The 19,233-nt window shown below is 45.0% G+C and overlaps 1 protein-coding gene across 2 annotated transcripts in view; it reads right to left on the bottom strand.

The window, feature by feature from the left end:
• The window catches only part of RPTOR (regulatory associated protein of MTOR complex 1), a 416,763-nt gene that overhangs the window by 242,636 nt on the left and 154,894 nt on the right, over positions 1-19,233 (bottom strand). For both annotated transcript variants that reach the window (XM_025362539.1, XM_025362540.1), the window contains exon 4: positions 17,187-17,345. In XM_025362539.1, the coding sequence (XP_025218324.1) occupies positions 17,187-17,345 (159 nt within the window). The remainder of the gene's footprint in view (positions 1-17,186; positions 17,346-19,233) is intronic.

Below are 19,233 nucleotides of genomic sequence, written 5' to 3'. Positions count from 1 at the left end.
CATATAATAAAAATATATCTAAATACCTAACTCATGAGTCAACACCAAAATGTACACATTCACGTTTTGCTTCAGAAGCTGAAGAACACTCAGTGTGTTAAGACAGCCTATGACCCAGCACCCTGTCCTCATCGTGAACACGTTACACAGCGAAAGCCTGTATGCTTAGAAAAATTAATATCCTAAACACTGAAGTGAATTCCTGAGTATGTATAAAACCCATCCAGCAGGGGAGACGAATAGATGGAGCCTATGTGAATCGGGATGGCTGCACCCACAAACATGAGCGGGGATGGAAAACATAAACTGCGTGAGATACGAAGAATGACGCCACTCACAGGACTGCTCCGGGGTGTCTAAAATTACCTGCGCATATGGGAAAAGTACATGGCATTACTGCGGATGAGAAAACCCAAATCCTGGCTAGTGATTACCACTGGAAGAATGAAAAGGAGACAGAATCCAGACGGAGAGGTGAGTCCAACTCTGCCTGTACCACTGTGTGTCTCAATGGTTCTGCCTTTTACCACGGTGGGTCCGAACGGCCCCACCTGTACCGCAGTGTGTCCGAACGGCCCCGCCTGTGTCTGACCGGCCCGGCCTGTACCGTGGTGTGTCTGAACGGCCCCGCCTGTATCGCGGTGTGTCTGTCCGAACGGCTCATCTGTACCGCGATGGGTCTGAACGGCCCATCTGTACCGGGATGGGTCTGAACGGCTCCGCCTGTACCGCGGTGGGTCTGAATGGCTCCGCCTGTATCGCGGTGGGTCTGAATGGCTCCGCCTGTACCGCGGTGGGTCTGAACCGCCCCATCTGTACCGCGATGCGTCTGAATGGCTCCGCCTGTACTGCTGTGTGTCTGAAGCTAGGCTGTGGGTAAAGGTGGTGAGTATAATTTTTTTGTATGTAAAATACTTAACAGTTAAAAACTATTAACATAAAATTTTAGAAGAACCTATAGACAAGCATTTACTTTTTATTTTTTTTAGACACAGGGTCTTGCTCTGTTTGTTGTCCAGGCTGGAAGGCAGTGGTGCAATTATAGCTCACTGCAGCTTAGAACTTCTGGGCTCAAGCGATCCTCCCACCTCAGCCTCCCAGTAGCTAGGACCACAGGCACGAGCCACCACACCTGGCTAATTGCTGTTGTTGGTGTACAGATGAGGTCTTCCTATGTCACCCAGGCTGGTCTCGAACCCCTGGGCTTGAGCAATCTTCCCACTAGGCCACCCAAAGTGCTGGGGCTGTTTGCAGACAAGCCACCATGCCCAGCCCAGACAAGTATTTACAAAACAATTTTGGCATACAGAAATCTTTCTGAGCATTTCACAAAACTCAAAATCTACATGGAAAGATACTAAAACATTTGATTACATAGAATTTTAAACTTCTGTATGGCCAAAAAAAAAGTAAATAAATATAGTTAACTGACAAACGGGGGGAAATATTTGCAATATATGAGACGGACTATGGACTAAGACTAATTTCCTAGTATATAAACAACTGTTATAAATAAATTAAAAATCTAGGCCGGGTACAGTGGCTCACGGCTGTAATCCCAGCACTTTGGGAAGCTGAGGCAGGTGGATCCCCTGAGGTCAGGAGTTCCAGACCAGCCTGACCAACATGGTGAAACCCCATTTCTACTGAAAATACCAAAATTAGCCAGGTGTGGTGGTGTACGCCTGTACTCCCAGCTACTTGGGAGGTTGAAATGGGATAACTGTTTGAACCCAGGTGGTGGAGGTTGCAGTGAGCGGAGATCATGCCACTGCACTCCAGCCTGGGCAACAGAACGAGACTCCATCTCAAATAAATAAATAAATAAATAATTTTTTAAAAAATTAATTAATTAAACATCTCCAGTACCACCACAAGAGAACAATAAGCAGAGGATGTGTACAGGAGTTTAAAGATTGAGAAATACATGAAACGGTTTGACTCATAAGCAAAGAAATAATTTAAGAGATGCCATTTTCATCTATTAGAGGAAATGGGGAGGTTAGAATGCCAAGGACTGGAGAAGGGTGGGAAACATCCCACCTCAAACAATCCTAGAGCAAGCATAACTGCGGCGGCCCTGATGGGGTCTGTGGCTTTGATCCTGGATCTCAGCTTCTAGGAACAGGTTCGATTCAGCTGCTGCGCTCAAAGACGTGTGCAAACATAACCATCAAGATTCTTAATGCAACACGGTTCGCAAAGGCAAATTTTGGAAACAACGTAAGTAGTTATCATGTGGGCTTAATACATCACCTTTGGCACATCTATCTTTAAAAACTATAATGCAAAAGTTAAAAAGAATAAATGACACATAAAGGTGCTCAGTAAATTAAGTTCAAAAAAGGAAGTTGCAGAACGCTCTATAGACAACATAATTCTGGTATATTTAAAAATTATATGTCCTTCCAGAAACTTTTATTCATGTTTAAGTACATTTCTCTCTCTCTCTCTCTCTCATACCTATCTAGCTAATGAAGTGCCTGAGAAGACACATAAGAAATAGCAGAGATTACCACTAGGGAACAGAAAAAAGGCCTGGAGGCAAGGAAAGGAAGAACTTTTATTGTTTATTTTATACTTATCTACATCATTTGAAAAAAATGAATTTTATGATAAAATATTTTAAAATTAACTAAAAGAAAATCATGTTAAAAGCCTCCTGATCTTAGATATGCGATAACAAAGAATGCACTTCCAATCCCTTCTGTTTGTGAAGTCAAAGGAATTTCCCATCAGCAGCACAATCCATAAGGAATAGGAAGGAGCTGACCTTTGCCCTTAGCTTCATTTAAAAAACCTGAAATAAATGAATATATATACACATACACACACACACACACACACACACATACACATACCAAATTGGATAATAATGAAGACTTGTTCTTTTACAGCTGAAAATAACTTTCTAGCAGAAATGTCCCTTCTGGCTATCTTAAGCCTATAAATAAATAACAGAGGAAAGCTGGCTGTGTTCCCCAGCATTCTTTTTTTCAGTGGATTAACCAAAATATTTAATCCTTCTCCCCCAAAGTGCATTTCATGTGTATGAGTGACTACCAAAATAAGCCCAGGTACCCTGAGGAAGCTTCCAGCACATTCCAGCATGATGGGCTGGAGACACCCAGTTGCCCAGCCCCGCTGACTGAGGTAAGAACCCAAAGGATGGTCGTGCAAACTGCAGCACCCTGACAGTCCCAGGTGAGCCAGGAGAGCCTGCCGCTGGGTGCGCCTCTTTCCAGGGCCAGATGCACACGCAGCAGGAAGAGCCAGCGTGGCTTCTGTTGCTGTTCCTGTGTCAGGTGTGTGCGTACCCTGCCAAGGAAGCGAGTGATTCTCGCACCTCCTTGCTTACCCCTGACGTTACTTAACTTGCCATCCTCTTTCCCACTTGCACTTCCGTCGTGTCTGGGAGCCTCAATGACTCACAGTCGTGGGAACAGTTTCCACAGTGCTGCCTGTGCTGCTGCGACGTCTTTCATCCTGCTGACCCCAGGATGACGGAGCACTGGAACCACGTCACCTGCTCCCCACCGTGTCGCCGGGTCAGAGGGGACTACTTCCTGTCACCAGAGCCCCCTTGCACTCCCAGGCCTCCCCTTGTCTAGCTGGTTCTCACTCCTGCTTGGAGACCCGGCAGATGGGGCCCCTCCTCACCTCCATGCCTCCCACAAGGCCTTGGTGTTTCCGCCCTAGACGGCTAAAATTAGAGATGGAAAACAAAGGGTCGGGGAAGTGTCTCTCCCAATGCGTAAGAAGCAGAGTGACCCCAAACCGTAAGATGAAAATCCTGCCTGCAACTCACACCACACTGTCTATACCAGGGGTTCTCAAAGGCAGACAACCCAGACAGCAGTAGAAGTGGCTGCAGCAGCAGTTTTGTGGGACGCCCAAGAAAGCCCAATTGTCAGGCCCCACCCACGGCCACAGAAGCAGAGGTTTGGGGAGGGCCTGGCAGTCCGTGGCTCCGTGAGCCTGCAGGTGATGCTGGGCACGCTCCAGCATGAGAACCGCGGTGCTATGACCATGGTTTTAAATGCAGGCCACCTGCGAAGTCCGTTCAGCTGCACTCTCAGGTTTTGTATCTCTTAGCATCAAGGAAATAATTTGTTAAAGTTTAAGCTCTTATAAAGAAATACTCCAAACATTTCCAGCACTTCTCCCAAAGAAATGGAGTTTTTGTTAATGGCCTTCTACGAGCCATTAACTAGCACACACAAAATGCTAGAATTTCTCAGAAAGAAAGGTCAAGTTTACCATAAAACTTTTTTCTTGGACACTGTTAGATTGTCAAGACGAATAAAGTAACAATCTTAACAAATGATAACTGTGGTCTAACATAAATATCACTTTTTAAAAATCACATATTTTTCTGATAATAGCGTATTTCGAAAGTTTTATGATCCACCTTTTTTTTTTTGAGACTGAGTTTCGCTCTTGTTGTCCAGGCTGGAGAGCAATGTCACGATCTCGGCTCTCTGCAACCTCCTCCTCCCAGTTCAAGCGATTCTCCTGTCTCATCCTCCTGAGTAGCTAGGATTACAGGTGCCCGCCACTGTAATCCTACGCATGGCTAATTTTTTTTCGGTATTTTTAGTAGAGATGGGGTTTTACCATGCTGGTCTTGAACTCCTGAACTCAGGTGACACGCCCGCCTCGGCCTCCCAAAGTGTTGGGATTACAGGCGTGAGCCACCGCACCCGGCCCATGATCCATCCTTCAACAGAAGCAATAATTAACTGTATACCAACATAACAGGCATCTATTTGATAATGACAATCCCAATTAAAAAAAACAGAAAACCAATAAATTCTATTAAATATTTATTTAGAATTGTTTATGGAATAATTATTTAACGGTAATAAAAGGGCAGAGGAAGTATCAAAAACACCACCACCAATGACAATAAGCTTGCAGTCTTACAGATTTTACAGGACTGGGGTTTACTGGTGATGTATACTCAAGTTGTCGGTTCACGAGTACCGCTTCCCCTGACACCTGACCTTTCGGGGCCATGACCCCCTGCTTCTGGTTGATACGTATTCAAGAACCCACTTCCGGAGGAGGACAAATCAGCTGACCCCTGTCCTTTGCCCTCCTCTGAGAACAGCGGCACCACAAGTCCATCTTTAGTCCAGGGAAAGTTGTAGTGGCAGATCCAGATGAGACCACAGTTCCTGGCTGAGAGTTTAAAGGAAGCCGGCGCCCCTGAGGGGCTTTACAGGAACCGGCCCTGAGACGATGCCACTTTAATAGGGCTGAGGATTCTGATTCACATTCTGAGTTCTCTGGCAGAAGATGTACTCAGCATCTTCTCAGAAATGGGCAGCTGCTTATTTGGAATGGAACTGCTTCACTTGGAAAATAAAGTGCTCTTCTTGCTAAAGGGCCAGACTCCTTGGAATAATGGATATCAATTCCATCTCTATTCCCCCGGGCTGACAGGTGCCCTCCCCAGCTTCCTCCATGCCATTTTCTCCCAATTCTCCTCCCCATCACCTGCTGGGATCCTCTTCTGCTCCCCAGTTTTCACTCTCTCTTGGCTTTCTTCGGCTCCAGAAACTGTCATTTGGAAACTGCCAGCAGCACATCTGCCCCTGCTTCTCACGACCCCACACTCATGGACCCCAGGCCTACTCACAACCTAGGAATAAATGCCCACAAGCTCCTTCTTCTCACTTCTGGTGCCTGGTCACAGTCCAGGTCTCACCTGCTCCCTCTAACTCAACCTCCATCTGTCCTAGGAAGGTCCTGAGGGCCACCCCACCAGCCTGACTCAGGGTGCTGCCACTGGCCTCTTGTATACGACAGCCTTCTAACTGGAGTTTCTCTAGCCAGTCTTTTCTCCCCAGAGCCAGCCTTCACATGGCACCAAAGGGATTTCTCTAAGCCCACATCCCTAAGAGTCTGCAAGGTGCTCTATGCCTTAGCCTGGAATCCTGTCTGGCCGCCTTTCTTTTTAAACCCATTTCAGGCTCCAGGCTCCCACAGCACATGACTGCTTGTAGTTTCCAACGAATACTATGCTGGTTTATTATATCATCTACTTCCTCTGAGGTCATCCCCTCCAGTCCCCTCTCAGGCACAACTGTTGACTTTGTTCTCTTCTTAGGACTCAGCCCGAGCAAGCACCGCCTCCTCCAGGAGGCCCCCTCCAACCTCGCCTGCCCACCGTGCCTAGGTTGGCACAACCCCTCTCCCTCTCTCTGAAGGGGCCGATATTTTCCCTATATTATCACAATACATCATCATGCAATTTGGCTTTCGTTTAAGCTAGACTTTAACCAATAACCCGAATGAAACAGGTTTTGCTTTCCAACTGTGCTCCCCATGATAAGATCCATTTTATGTTCCTATTTAATGTCCAGAAGGGTAGGACATTGTGCAAGACAGAAATGGCCTTTGAGGACGATTTTGGCAGAGGGTAGGAGTTAGGCTGTAAGCACCACAGGAAGACCACTGGAGAATTAAAAATTATCCTTAACCAAAAATGCAAAACCACATAAAACTCCAACTTTACGTTCAGTAAATTAAGGAAAGGCAGGTAACCTGGAGTAAAGCTCATCCTACCTCGAGAGGGCATCACAAGCTTCACACACAGGGAAAAGCCTTGTAGCTTTGTGCCTAGGTGCACAGCAAAGGGTTGAAATAGCTTCTGGTCATAACGGAACTCTAAAAAGCAGAGAAAAAAATGTATCAAGTGGGAAAAATCTTTCTCCTTTTGCAAAGAAGAAAAGGCAGACAGGGTCTAAAAGCCAATTGGGAGTATCTGAGTAGTGGATTAATCCTTCTCCCGATAAACGGTCTGCCACGTGAATTCTTAATGGCTACAGCTGCCAGTCCTAATGGCCTGAAACAGACAGAGGAATGGAAGGGAGGGCAGTGGATGGGGAAAATCTGAGCCCAGGATTTCCTTAAGTCCTGGACCTTGCTTTTCTGCTGAGGCTGAGAACACAACCAGCAACAGAATAAATGGTGATTAAACAAAAAGAAAAGTATAGTTAAAACTCGCATGTTTAAACGTTTTTAAGTCTTACATTGTGTACCCACAGTGTACCATGTATAATGCTGCAGGCTTCGTTCTGATAGAGGGAGCCCATCTGAAGGCTGAAAGACTTGGCAGCAGGACTGCATGCTCTACAGCGCAGCTTATGGCTGTCTAGACCTGGAAGAACATGCGCCTGTCTCTGGTGGCATGTCATGTGACATGAAAAAATAAACCTATGAGAGGATAAACTAATGGGATAACACAGTGGGGGAAAATACAACCAGGAAAGACTTGGCTCTAGAGATCATTCTGTTGCTTTTATGACATTAGCTGTAGAACGCAGCGAATATCGAATGACCCATTCCTATGTTCTGAGATGCTTGGTTTTACGTACCCATGATAAAGCAGTTCATACAACAAAGACCTTGTTATCCTGGAACTCACACATTTTAATGCAGACATAGAGACAATACACATAAGACTGGGGGCAAGCTGTGGAGAAAAAGAGACCACACCAAGAGGACTAAAGAGCCAAGGAGAGGGGTGCACATCACACCTGGTGATCAGATGGCATTTCAGTAAAAATATCCACTCATTTCAATGCAATTCCCATCAAAATAGCACCATCATTCTTCACAGAATTAGAAAAAACAATCCTAAAATTCATATGGAACCAAAAAAGAGCTGCATAGCCAAAGCAAGACTAAGCAAAAAGAACAAATCTGGAGGAATTACATTACCTGATTTCATACTATACTATAAAGCCATAATCACCAAAACAACATGGCACTGGTATAAAAATAGGCACATAGACCAACGGGACAGAATAGAGAACCCAGAAATACACCCAAATACTTACAGTCAACTGATCTCAACAAAGCAAACAAAATCATAAAGTGGGGAAAAGACATCCTTTTCAACAAATGGTTCTCCGATAACTGGCAAGCCACATGTAGGAGAATGAAACTGGATCCTCATCTCTCACTTTATACAAAACACAACTCACGATGGATCAAGGACTTAAATCTAAGACCTGAAACTATAAAAATTCTAGAAGATAACATTGGAAAAACCCTTTTAGACACTGGTTTAGGCAAGGATTTCATGATCAAGAACCCAAAAACAAATGCAATAAAAACAAAGATAAATAGCTGGGACTTAATTAAACTAAAGGGCTTTTGCACGGCAAAAGGAACAGTCAGCACAGTAAACAGACAACCCACAGAGTGAGAGAAAAATCTTAATCTATACATCTGACAAAAGACTAATATCCAGAAATCTACAATGAACTCAAACAAATCAGCAAGAAAAAAAAATCCCATCAAAAAGTGGGCGAAGGACATGAATAGACAATTCTCAAAAGAAGATATACAAATGGCCAACAAACATGAAAAAATGCTTTAACATCACTAATGATCAGGGAAATGCAAATCAAAACCACAATGCAATAGATACCATCTTACTTCTGCAAGAATGGCCATAATAGAAAAATCAGAACACAGTAGATGTTGGCGTGGATGTGATCAGGGAACACTTCCATACTGCTGGTGGGAATGTAAACTAATACAACCACTACAGAAAATACTGTGGAGATTCCTTAAAGAACTACAAGTAGAACTATCATTTGATCCAGCAATCCCACTACTGAGTATTTACCCAGAGGAAAAGAAGTCATTATACACAAAAGATACTTGCACATGCATGTTTATAGCAGCACAATTCGCAATTGCAAAATCATGGAACCAACCCAAATGCCCATCAATCAATGAGTGGATAAAGAAAATGTGCTGGCCAGGCGCGGTGGCTCAAGCCTGTAATCCCAGCACTTTGGGAGGCCGAGGCAGGTGGATCACGAGGTCAGGAAATTGAGACCATCCTGGCTAACACGGTGAAACCCCGTCTCTACTAAAAATACAAAAAGTTAACCAGGTGTGGTGGCGGGCGCCTGTAGTCCCAGCTAGTCTGGAGTCTGAGGCAGGAGGATAGCGTGAACCCGGGAGGCAGAGCTTGCAGTGAGCCGAGATCGCACCACTGCACTCCAGCCTGGGCAACAGACCGAGACTCCGTCTCAAAAAAAAGAAAGAAAGAAAGAAAATGTGATATATATACATGATGGAATACTACTCAGTCATAAAAAGAAATGGATTAACGACATTTGCAGCGACCTGTATGAGATTAGAGACTATTATTCTAAGTGAAGTAACTCAGGAATGGAAAACCAAATATCGTATATTTTCACTGTTATGTGGGAGCTGAGCTATGAGGACGCAAAGGCATATGAATGATACAATGGAATTTGGGGATTCGGGGATGGGGGCGAGGGATAAAAGACTTCAAGGGTGCAGTGTATACTTCTCGGGTGATGGTTGCAGCAAAATCTCACAAATTACCACTAAAGAACTTCTTCAAGTAACCAAACACCACCTGTACCCCAATAACCTATGGAAAAATAAAAAATTGAAAAAATATATAAAAATAAAAACATCCATTCATCTACCCACCCATGTGACTGACAATTACCAAACAAGTGTTAGGGTAACAGACACTATCGTAAGAGCTTGGAATGTAGCAATAAACAAAAGAAAAAGCCTCTGGCCGCCCAGGGATTAAATGCCTGGCATGGCCTTGGAAAGAAGCCCGTTGATATAGGGTTATTCAGATTTTCTATGCCTGGCATGGCCTTGGAAAGAAGCCCATTGATACAGGGCTATTCAGATTTTCTGTGACTGGCATGGCCTTGGAAAGCAGCCCACTGATATAGGGCTATTCAGATTTTTTTGTGACTGGCATGGCCTTGGAAAGAAGCCCATGGATATAGGGCTATTCAGAATTTTCTATTTCATTTTGGGTCAGTTTTGGTAAGTTGTATTTTAAGGCATCTGTCCATTTAATTAAGTATTTAAATGTATATAAAATTAATAATATTCCCTTACCTTTTTAATGTCTGTAGGATATGTGAGGATATCCTCTCCTTCATTGCTGATGTTGATAAAATGTTTTCTCTCTTGCTTCACTGATCTACCTACCTAGAGATTCCTCAACTTTTATTGATCTTTAAAAACCAAAAAAAAACCAAAAAAACACACACATACATACATTTTAGCTACGTTGTCTCTGTTGCCTGTACTCTATTTTATTGATTTCTGCTATTTGTTCTTTCCTTTTGCTTTGAGTTCAATGTGCTCAGCATTTTCTGTTTCCTTAAGGTAGAATATTAGATTTCAGGCTGGGCACAGTAGCTCACGCCTATAATCCCAGCACTTTGGGAGGCCAAGGTGGGTGGATCACTTGAGTTCAGGGGTTTGAAACCAGCCTAGTCAACATGGCGAAACCCTGTCTCTACTAAAAATGCAAAAATAGCTGGGCGTGGTGGTAGACGCCTGTAATTCCAGCCACTCAGGAGGCTGAAGCAGGAGAATTGCTTGAATCCAGAAGGCAAAGGTTGCAGTGAGTGGAGATGGCGCCACTGCACTCCAGCCTGGGCAACAGAGCGAGAGATTTTGTTTAAAAAAAAAAAAACAAATTTTTTTTCATTTTAAATATGTTTCTAAAATATACCTTTCTATGTACGACTTTAAAGCTGTATATTTCCATAAGCACTGTTTCACCTATAGCCTATAAATTTGGGTGTCATAGTTTCATTATCTTTAGGTTTGAATTATTTTTTATTTTCCTTTATGATTTTGTCTTTGACTCATGTGGTATTTCATTTCCAAATATTTGGGGCTTCTCCAGATATCCCATAATTTTGAATTTCAAGAACAGAGAATATACTCTATGATTTCAATCTTTCAAACTTTATTGAGACATCTTTATGGCTCAGCATATGGTGAACATTCCACATGCACTTAAGAATGTATATTCTGCAGTTGTGTGGACGGCTGTATAAATGTTAATTAAGTCGGGGTGATTGATAATATTGCTAGGTCTTTTACATTAATACTGGCTTTTGCTTTGGACTAGAAAAAATACACTATGCCTAGAGTCTTCTCGGTAAGAAAGTTTTTAATTACAGGGCTGGGCACGGTGGTTCACGCCTGTAATCCCAGCACTTAGGAGGCCAAGGCACATCAATCACCTGAGGTCAGGAGTTCAAGACCAGCCTGGCCAACATGGTGAAACTCCATCTCTACTAAAAATTCAAAAAAGTTAGCCGGACGTGGTGGTGGGTGCCTGTAGTCCCACCTACTTGGGAGGCTGAGGCAGGAGAATAGCTTGAATTTGGGAGGCAGAGGTTGCAGTGAGCCGAGATCACGCCATTGCACTCCAGCCTGGGCAACCAAAGTGAGACTCCATCTCAAAAAAAAAAAAAAGAAAAAAATTAACTATCAATTTTGTCTGTAAATTTTAACTCTCAGTTTAATCTACCAATTACTAAAAGAAGATCTTCTAATCTCCAGCTATGATGATGGATTTGCAAACTTTTCCTCTTAATTCTGTTCATTTTGCTGCATGTCCTTTGAAACTCTGATATTAAGTGCACATACACTCAGGATGGTGTGTGCCTGACTCGTGAGCTGGTCTGTTTATCACAAGGAAATGGCCCTCTTTGTCACCAATAATACTCCTCATCTTGCAGTCTCTGTTGTCTGATTAATAGAGCCACGCTGGTTTCCTATGACTAGTATTGGCATAGTATATCTTTTCCCTTTCTTTTACTCTCAACCTTCTTATGTCTGTGTATTTACAATACATCTACTATGGACAGCACAAAGTTTGATCATACTTTTTAAATCTGGTTTGACATAAACTCGTGAAAAAGCAAAGAAATTAAACTAGAATGTGGGACATCCTGGAGGATCACTGGTCCAAACGCGTCAAAAAAGCAAACATCCACTGCTAAGAAAAGAAAACAAGCAGCCACAAACTGGGAGGACATATTTGCAAAACACGTATCTGATACAGAACTGGCATCCGGGCCGGGGACAGTGGCTCACGCCTGTGATCCCAGCACTTTGGGAGGCCAAGGTGGGTGGGTCACTTGAGGTCAGGAGTTTGAGATCAGCCTGTACTAAAAAAAAATACAAAATTAGCCAGGCATGGAGGCGGGCACCTGTAATCTCAGCTACTTGGGAGGTTGAGGCAGGAGAGCAGGAGGCGGAGGTTGCAGTGAGCCAAGATCACGCCATTGCACTCTAGCCTGGGCAACGAGAGCGACACTCCACCTCAAAACAAAAACAAAAAACTGGCATCCGAAATATGGAAAGAACTCTTAAAACTCACTCAGCAACAAGAAAAACAACCTGATTCTTAAAATGTGTAAAAAACCTGAAGAGATACCTCATCGAAGAAGATATAATACAGCAAATAAGAACATGCAAAGATGCCCAATTTCACATCATTATGAAATTGAAAATGGAATAACAATAAGATCCTCCTACATACCCACCAGAATGGCTAAAATCCAAACACTGACAACATCAAATGCTGTGAGAACATGGAGCAACAGAAACTCCCGTTCAGTGCTGGCGGGAATGTGAAACAGTACAGGCGTGTTGGAAGACAGCTTCACAGTGCCTTATAAAGCTAAGCAGACTCCAACCGAACCATCCAGCAAACACATTCCCAGGTATTTACCCAAATGAATGGAAAGCTTATATCCATACAAAAACTTGCACACATGTTCATAATAGCTTTATTCCTAATTGTCAGAAGTTCAGAGTAACCAAAATGCCCTTGAATAGGAAAACGGATAAAGCAGCAGTGTTGCATTCACACACTAGAGTATTGCTCAGTAATTGTAAAAAATGAGCTATCAAGCCACAAAAAGACATGGAGGAGTCTGAAGTGTGTATTACTGAGTCAAAGAAGCCAGTCTGAAGACGCTGCGTACTATATGATTCCAACTATAGGACATTTCGGAAAAGACCAAATTCTAGGGGAGAGAAGACAAGGGGGAGCAGAGAGGACTTTTAGGACACCACTACTCTGTGTGGCAACATAACGATGGGTGCAGGACATCACACATTCAGCAAAATCTGCAGCGTGTACATCACCAGGAGTGAGCCCAGGTGTAAACTATGGACATCATTAATTATAAAGCATCATTACTGGTTTATCAATTGTAAAAAACATAGCAAACCAAAGCAAGATATTAACACTAGAGGAAAATGAGGGGGAGGAAGTATATAACTCAATAAACTTGCTCAATTTTTCTGTAAAATTAAAACTGCTCTAGAAAAACGAGGTCTATTATTCTAAAAAAGATTGCTGGGCATGGTGGCTCACACCTGTAATCCCAGCACTTTGGGAGGCCAAGGCAGGCAGATCACTTGAGGTCAGGAGTTGGAGATGAGCCTGGCCAACATGGTGAAACCCCGTCTCCACTGAAAATACAAATACTAGCCAGGCGTGGTGGCGGGTGCCTGTAATCCCAGCTACTCGGGAGACTGAGGCAGAAGAATTGCTTGAATCCAGGAAATGGAGGTTGCAGTGAGCCAAGATCACGCCACTGCACTCCAGCCTTGGCGACAGAAGGAGACTTACCTTCAAAAAGAAAAAAAAAAAAAGATTGATGTATAACTATATGCTAACTTCCCAAAAGAAGACAAACTTTTTAAAAAGTCACTAAAAAAGTCAATGTCATAAAATGAAAGGCAAGAGGAACTAAAACGGCATGAGGAACAGATGCAGTGCATGAACATTAATTAGATTCTGGGTCCACAACAAAATCAACAAGTAAAAAAATGCCTACTAATTTAGTGCACATTTTGCAAACACTTGGGAAAATATGAACATGGACTCTATAGTAAATGACATAGAACTGATGTGCCATTTCTTGAGCAATTTGATGGTACTGTGGTGATACAGAAAGCCATCGTCGTTCTTAGTGTCAGGATGTCTGCATCTTTCAAATGGTTCAGGGGACAAAAAAAAGTGTCAAAGTGGCAACAGGGGAACAGGATAAAGGTATTCATCCTACTGTTCCTTCCATCCTCTGGAGGGTCAACAATGGTAAAAGTTGGGTCTGAAAAGACTGATAAAAGGTACATTAACTCCTCGTAAGAATAACCAACAAGAAAAGAGAGAGGGCACAAATACCCAGCACCAAGAGCAACGGAAGGCACCTCACTCACAGATACCCCTGATACTGGTGAGTTTCTAAAGGGGTATTGTGAGCCAGTTTATGTCAATACATCGGGAAGCTTAGTAGAAACAGACAAGGTCCTACAGAAGTCAGTTGACAAAGCTAACAGAAAAACCCTTTAACCATGAAAGAAGCTAGATCAGTAGTCAAAAACCCTCCACAAACAAAGGAACACCCCAGAGAGCTTTCTTTGTAAGTTCCACAACATTCAGACAACAAATACTTCAACTATCACAAAAACTATTCCAGTATATATACAAAGAATGAACTTCCTCAACTTATTTTCTAAGGCCACAGTTATTGATCACTCCGCCTAGGCAAGGACAGCAAGAGAAAAAATCCCTGGCCAATCTCACTCATGAACACAGATTTAATATATGAAACAAAATGGCTGCAAACGGAATAAGCCGTGCACGAAACGGATCATTCATTGTAACACAGGTTACCCCAAAAAGAAAGGTGTGTGTAACAGGAGACGGTCAGACAATATCATTCAACGTAGCACGAGCCTAAGGGAGAAAAGCCCTGTGACCACCTTAACACACACATACAAATAACCAAGAGAGGCAAATCAACATCTAGTCCTGATTTTTTTTAAAAAACAAATCAAGAATTGAACTTTCTTAATTGGATAATGGTGATTGTTTTTGTTTTACAAAAAGCCTGGGGCAAACATCTTACACTGAACACAGGAGCTCCCCCACCCTGCCCCGCGCCCCTCCACCCAGTCCCCACTTCACTCCACTGAAGGCATCGGCCAGCACAGCAAGACGAGAACAAAGAAAAAGCACAACTGAGAGTGGGGTGCAGTGGCTCACGCTGTAATCCCAACACTTTGGGAGGCCGAGGCGGGAGGATTACTTGGACTCAGGAGTTCAAGATCAGCCTGGGCAACATGGTGAGACCCTGACTCTATAAAAAATACAAAAATTAGCCAGGTGTGGTGGTGCACACCTGTAGTCCCAGCTACTTGGGAGGCTGAGGTGGGAGGAACGCTTCAGCCCAGGAGGCAGAGTTTGCAGTGAGTCATGATCATGCCACTGTACTCTGGCCTAGGTGACAGAGTGAGATCCTGTTTCAAAAAAAAAAAAGTTTGGTTCTGTAAGTTACCAGAAGTGGAAGAAGAGGGAAGAGGGAAGAGGGAGAGGAGGAGGAGGAAGAAGAAGAAGAAGAAGGAGGAGGAGGAGGAGGAAGAAGAAGAATCATCACATCATAAATTCAGAGAAGAGAGACACAATTCACAAAAATCATTACTGTCTGGAATACAAAGAATTCCCTCAAACCGACAGGAAAGGGCAAGCCACTGCAGAGAAGTGGACAGCATACGGGTGCTTCGTGCAGCAGGGAGCCGGCGGGTGGACACAGGGTGCTCAACCTTAATGGTTATCAGAGGAAATCAGAGCACACCACAGTCTATCATTAGAAAAACCTGTGACAACACCCAGTGCTGGAGAGAAAGGTGGGCAGCTGAAACACCCACGCGGTTTACAGCTGAAACACCCACGCGGTTTACAGCTGAAACACCCACGCGGTTTACAGCAGAAACAAGATGGGAACCAGCCCAGTGCCCATCTGCAGGGAAGGCACTGAGAAGGGCGGGGTCCCGACAGGGGACAGCGAATGTGGGAAAAGGCAGGGCTGCAGGCCCCTGGGGTCCGGGGCATGAACCTGCAGAGCCTCCAACGGAGTGAGCAAAGCGCACTGCGGAAGAGCGCGCCAGCGTCTGCCCAGCACAGCAGCAGCGAGCTCCCGGATTCGCCGTGCCTGAGAACCAGCACACTGGGGGCTCCACAGAGGAGCGCCAGGGAAGGACAAACTCAAATTCACTGTGCCAGGTGCCACTGGGGAAGGGAGGGAAAGGAGAGACTGCAGCTGAGAAAGACACGCCAAGGGCCTGTGGTGCATGCCTGGTGGTTCATTACATCCCGCTTCTGTAAATTCTACTTCCTTCACAATGACCGCTTCGAATTTACCCAATATTGAATGAAAGGAATTAAAATCAAGCTGGTGTCCAGATACACACGGGGAGAGATGGCACTGCCCTACAGGAGGAGCTGCGTGGACACCTTTCTAACTTCCGAGGCTGGCTACTCCTCGGTGTCCAGGGTTGGAAGCCTTCCTTGAGGTCTCTGCTCTGGGCCCACACGGCATCACTACCTGTGCCGAATGTAGCCACAAACATGGGATGGTGGGCGGGAACTGAGAGTTCAGTGTGTGAAGAAACGGAGTCCGAGTCCTCACTATGATGGCAGAAGGCGGTGTCCACACTAAGGAGGCAGAGGCCCAGGAGGCTGACAGCACAACCGAAACCAGAAGTCGGGTTTGCTGGATTCCAAATCAGTGCCCCCACAGACACGCTCAGGCACATATGGGGCCACCACACCCTCCAAGAACTGCTTTTCGTGCATCACGCAGAGTGTGGTGAGACCTACAGCTGGCTTCTCTTGGACGGACCAAGGTTCCCACCCTGGAGGATGAGGATGACAGTCACCACCCAGCACCCACCACCCAGCACCCAGCACCCACCACCCAGCACCCAGCACCCACCACCCACCACCCACCACCCAGCACCCAGCACCCACCCACCACCCACAGCAGCAGCTACAGAAGGGGAGCGAGCGCTTCATCTGGTCCTGGGCGACGGAATTGCAAAAGGCTGGTGATTCTGACCTTGGGGAGGGAAGCCCGGAGGCTGCACCTGCAGGGCAGCTTGGAATTAGCCCTTTAGAATATATAACACATTTAAGAAAATCACTGATGCTTAAAGAAAGATTCTAACGAAATTGAGAAATTGTGCAATTTTTCAAACTAGGAGGCAGACACTCCCGAGGTCTGTCCTCAGAATACAAACAGCTGCTGTTCTGACAGAGGGAATGGAAACCACACGCGCCATGCTTCAAGGCAGGCGTTCCATGAACATGTTCTGCCACAGAAACAGCTCCCTCCTTGTGCCTGATTACCTGGTCCGTTCAGTTACTGCATTTGCGTTTGGTGAAACACAGTAAACATCGATGGCTTAACAGAAGCTACGGATGGGCAGGACCTGCTGCCGACCACCACAGTTGGCATGGCTTCTGGCAGAAACGGGAAGTTGGAAGGCATACCCACCTTGTTGAAGACCCAGACCTCCCCGTTCACTGTGGGCCGGGGCACCCCGTGGCCATTGTAGTGAAAGAGGACTCGCTCCTCCTTGGCATTGCGACGTAGGGACGTGCAGAGCTTCTTGACTTCATCCACAGTTGGGTCAAGGCTCTGCTTGTACCGGGCCTGTTGCAGGAAAAGAAATGAAGAAATTTACCATGGACTCCAGGGAATGCCTGGAACTCATCCCCTACTCTTTCCTCTGGGTTTGCAGTTAATAGCTGTGTGGTCCTGGACATATGGCTCAGCTTCTCCCTCTATAAAATCGGATAATGCCAGGCACCATGGCTCACACCAAAAATCCCAGCAGCTTAGGAGGCCGAGGTGGGAGAACTGGTTGAGCCCAGGAGCTCAAGATCAGCCTGGGCAACAGAGTGAGACCCCATCTCTACAATTAAAAAAAAAAAAAAAAAAAGAGCCGGGTGTGGTGGCACACACCTGTAGTCCCAGCTGAGGTGGAAGGATCACTTAAGCCCAGGAGGTTGAGCTTGCGTTGAGCCACGACCGCACCATTGTACTCCAGCCTGAGTGACAGTGTGAGACTGTCTCAAAAAACAAATCAAAATACTAGATAAGAACTGCCACATATGATGGTTATACATATTCATTCAACAAACATTGAGAACTACTAGGAACATCAATGAGATAAACAAGTAATGCCTGTCACATGGCAACACCAAGTCAGACACAGCCGCCACTGGGGTACCAAGTGTTTCTCCGAAGTATGGGGTCCTTCTGAAAACATCTGGAGCATGGAAGAGAGAATTTGCTCAAATGAAGGAACCTGCATTGTACACATGGCAGCAACGGCAGAAGAGTGAAGAGACCGAGTCAGGAACTGCCCTGCCGAAAGCTCCTCCCTCCGCCTCCTGCCTGGGCCCTTCCGGATGCCTGTGAAGAATTCCCTGAATTAGCAGAACCTAAAGCTGACATAGAACTATCAATAGCCTTGATATATACAAATAATAAACAGAGGACATCATGGCAAAGAAAACCCCATCTAGAAAGCCACAGAGCAGACTGAACGCATAGGAATAAGTTCAACATGAAATGTGCAAAACATAGACATGGAAGTTTTTCAGAAATCTCCTAGAAAAACACAAGTAGACGTGAACAAATGGGAAGATGCTCCCCGCTTGCATCAACATTCTTAAGACGTCAGCTCTCGCTCGCTTAGTTCACAAATTCAATGCATTCCCAATAAATACCCCAAGGAGCTATTTCATGGAGTTTAACAAGCTGCTACTGAAGGTCACATGGAAAAACAAACAGGCGAGAAGGGCCAGAAAATCATGAGGGCCACCTGGCCTTGCCAGACACAGCAGGCTCCTCTAGGACCTCTCGTTAAGACAGCGAGACTGGGGGCACGGAGACCAGCAGCCCAGGGAACTCACACACAAAGCACAGAATCAGACCCACGTACACATGACTTGGCTTTCTTGAGAACAGTGTCTACATAGTCCTAATGCTATGAGTGCTGATTTTATTTTAGTAAACACTGTGCCAACTTCCAAAGAACCTGAGTGAGGAGGACAGGCCAGGGAGCAGACAGACCTGGCTGGGTGGCAGGATGCTGGAAAATGGGCACAGGTAGCACAAGGAGCTACTCCAGTTCCGTCATGCTCTTTGTCTGCAAAGCACTTCTCGTGGTGAACTCCCAACAAAGAAAAACTGACAGAGCAAATCTACGACCTTCCAGGGCAGGTGAAGGGAACAGCGGGTGTGAAAGCGCCGGGGCCACACCAGGCAGTCAGGGAAGATGCCCTGAGTTGACGAGTCAGTGCAAAGCAGCGCCAACATATGCCACTAAGACAGACAGCTAAAAGGGTTTGCCTCTGGGTGGGGGTTATGTTTTTAAAAAGTGATGTGTATGTTGATCACTTTGATAAACTTTTAAAATTTTATTTTAAACACAACGAAAATAAGTAAGGCCAATGCCACCATCATCACTTAAAGAAAAATGCCATTAAGCGTTTGGAACGTGCAGGGGACGCTGCGTTTGAAGGAAGGCCTG

The sequence above is a fragment of the Theropithecus gelada genome, chromosome 16 (genome assembly GCF_003255815.1).
Source record: "Theropithecus gelada isolate Dixy chromosome 16, Tgel_1.0, whole genome shotgun sequence".
In the NCBI taxonomy this organism is placed as follows: domain Eukaryota; kingdom Metazoa; phylum Chordata; class Mammalia; order Primates; family Cercopithecidae; genus Theropithecus; species Theropithecus gelada.
The sequence above is the reverse complement of the archived record's forward strand: the minus strand, read 5'-3'. Positions and strand labels throughout refer to the sequence as shown.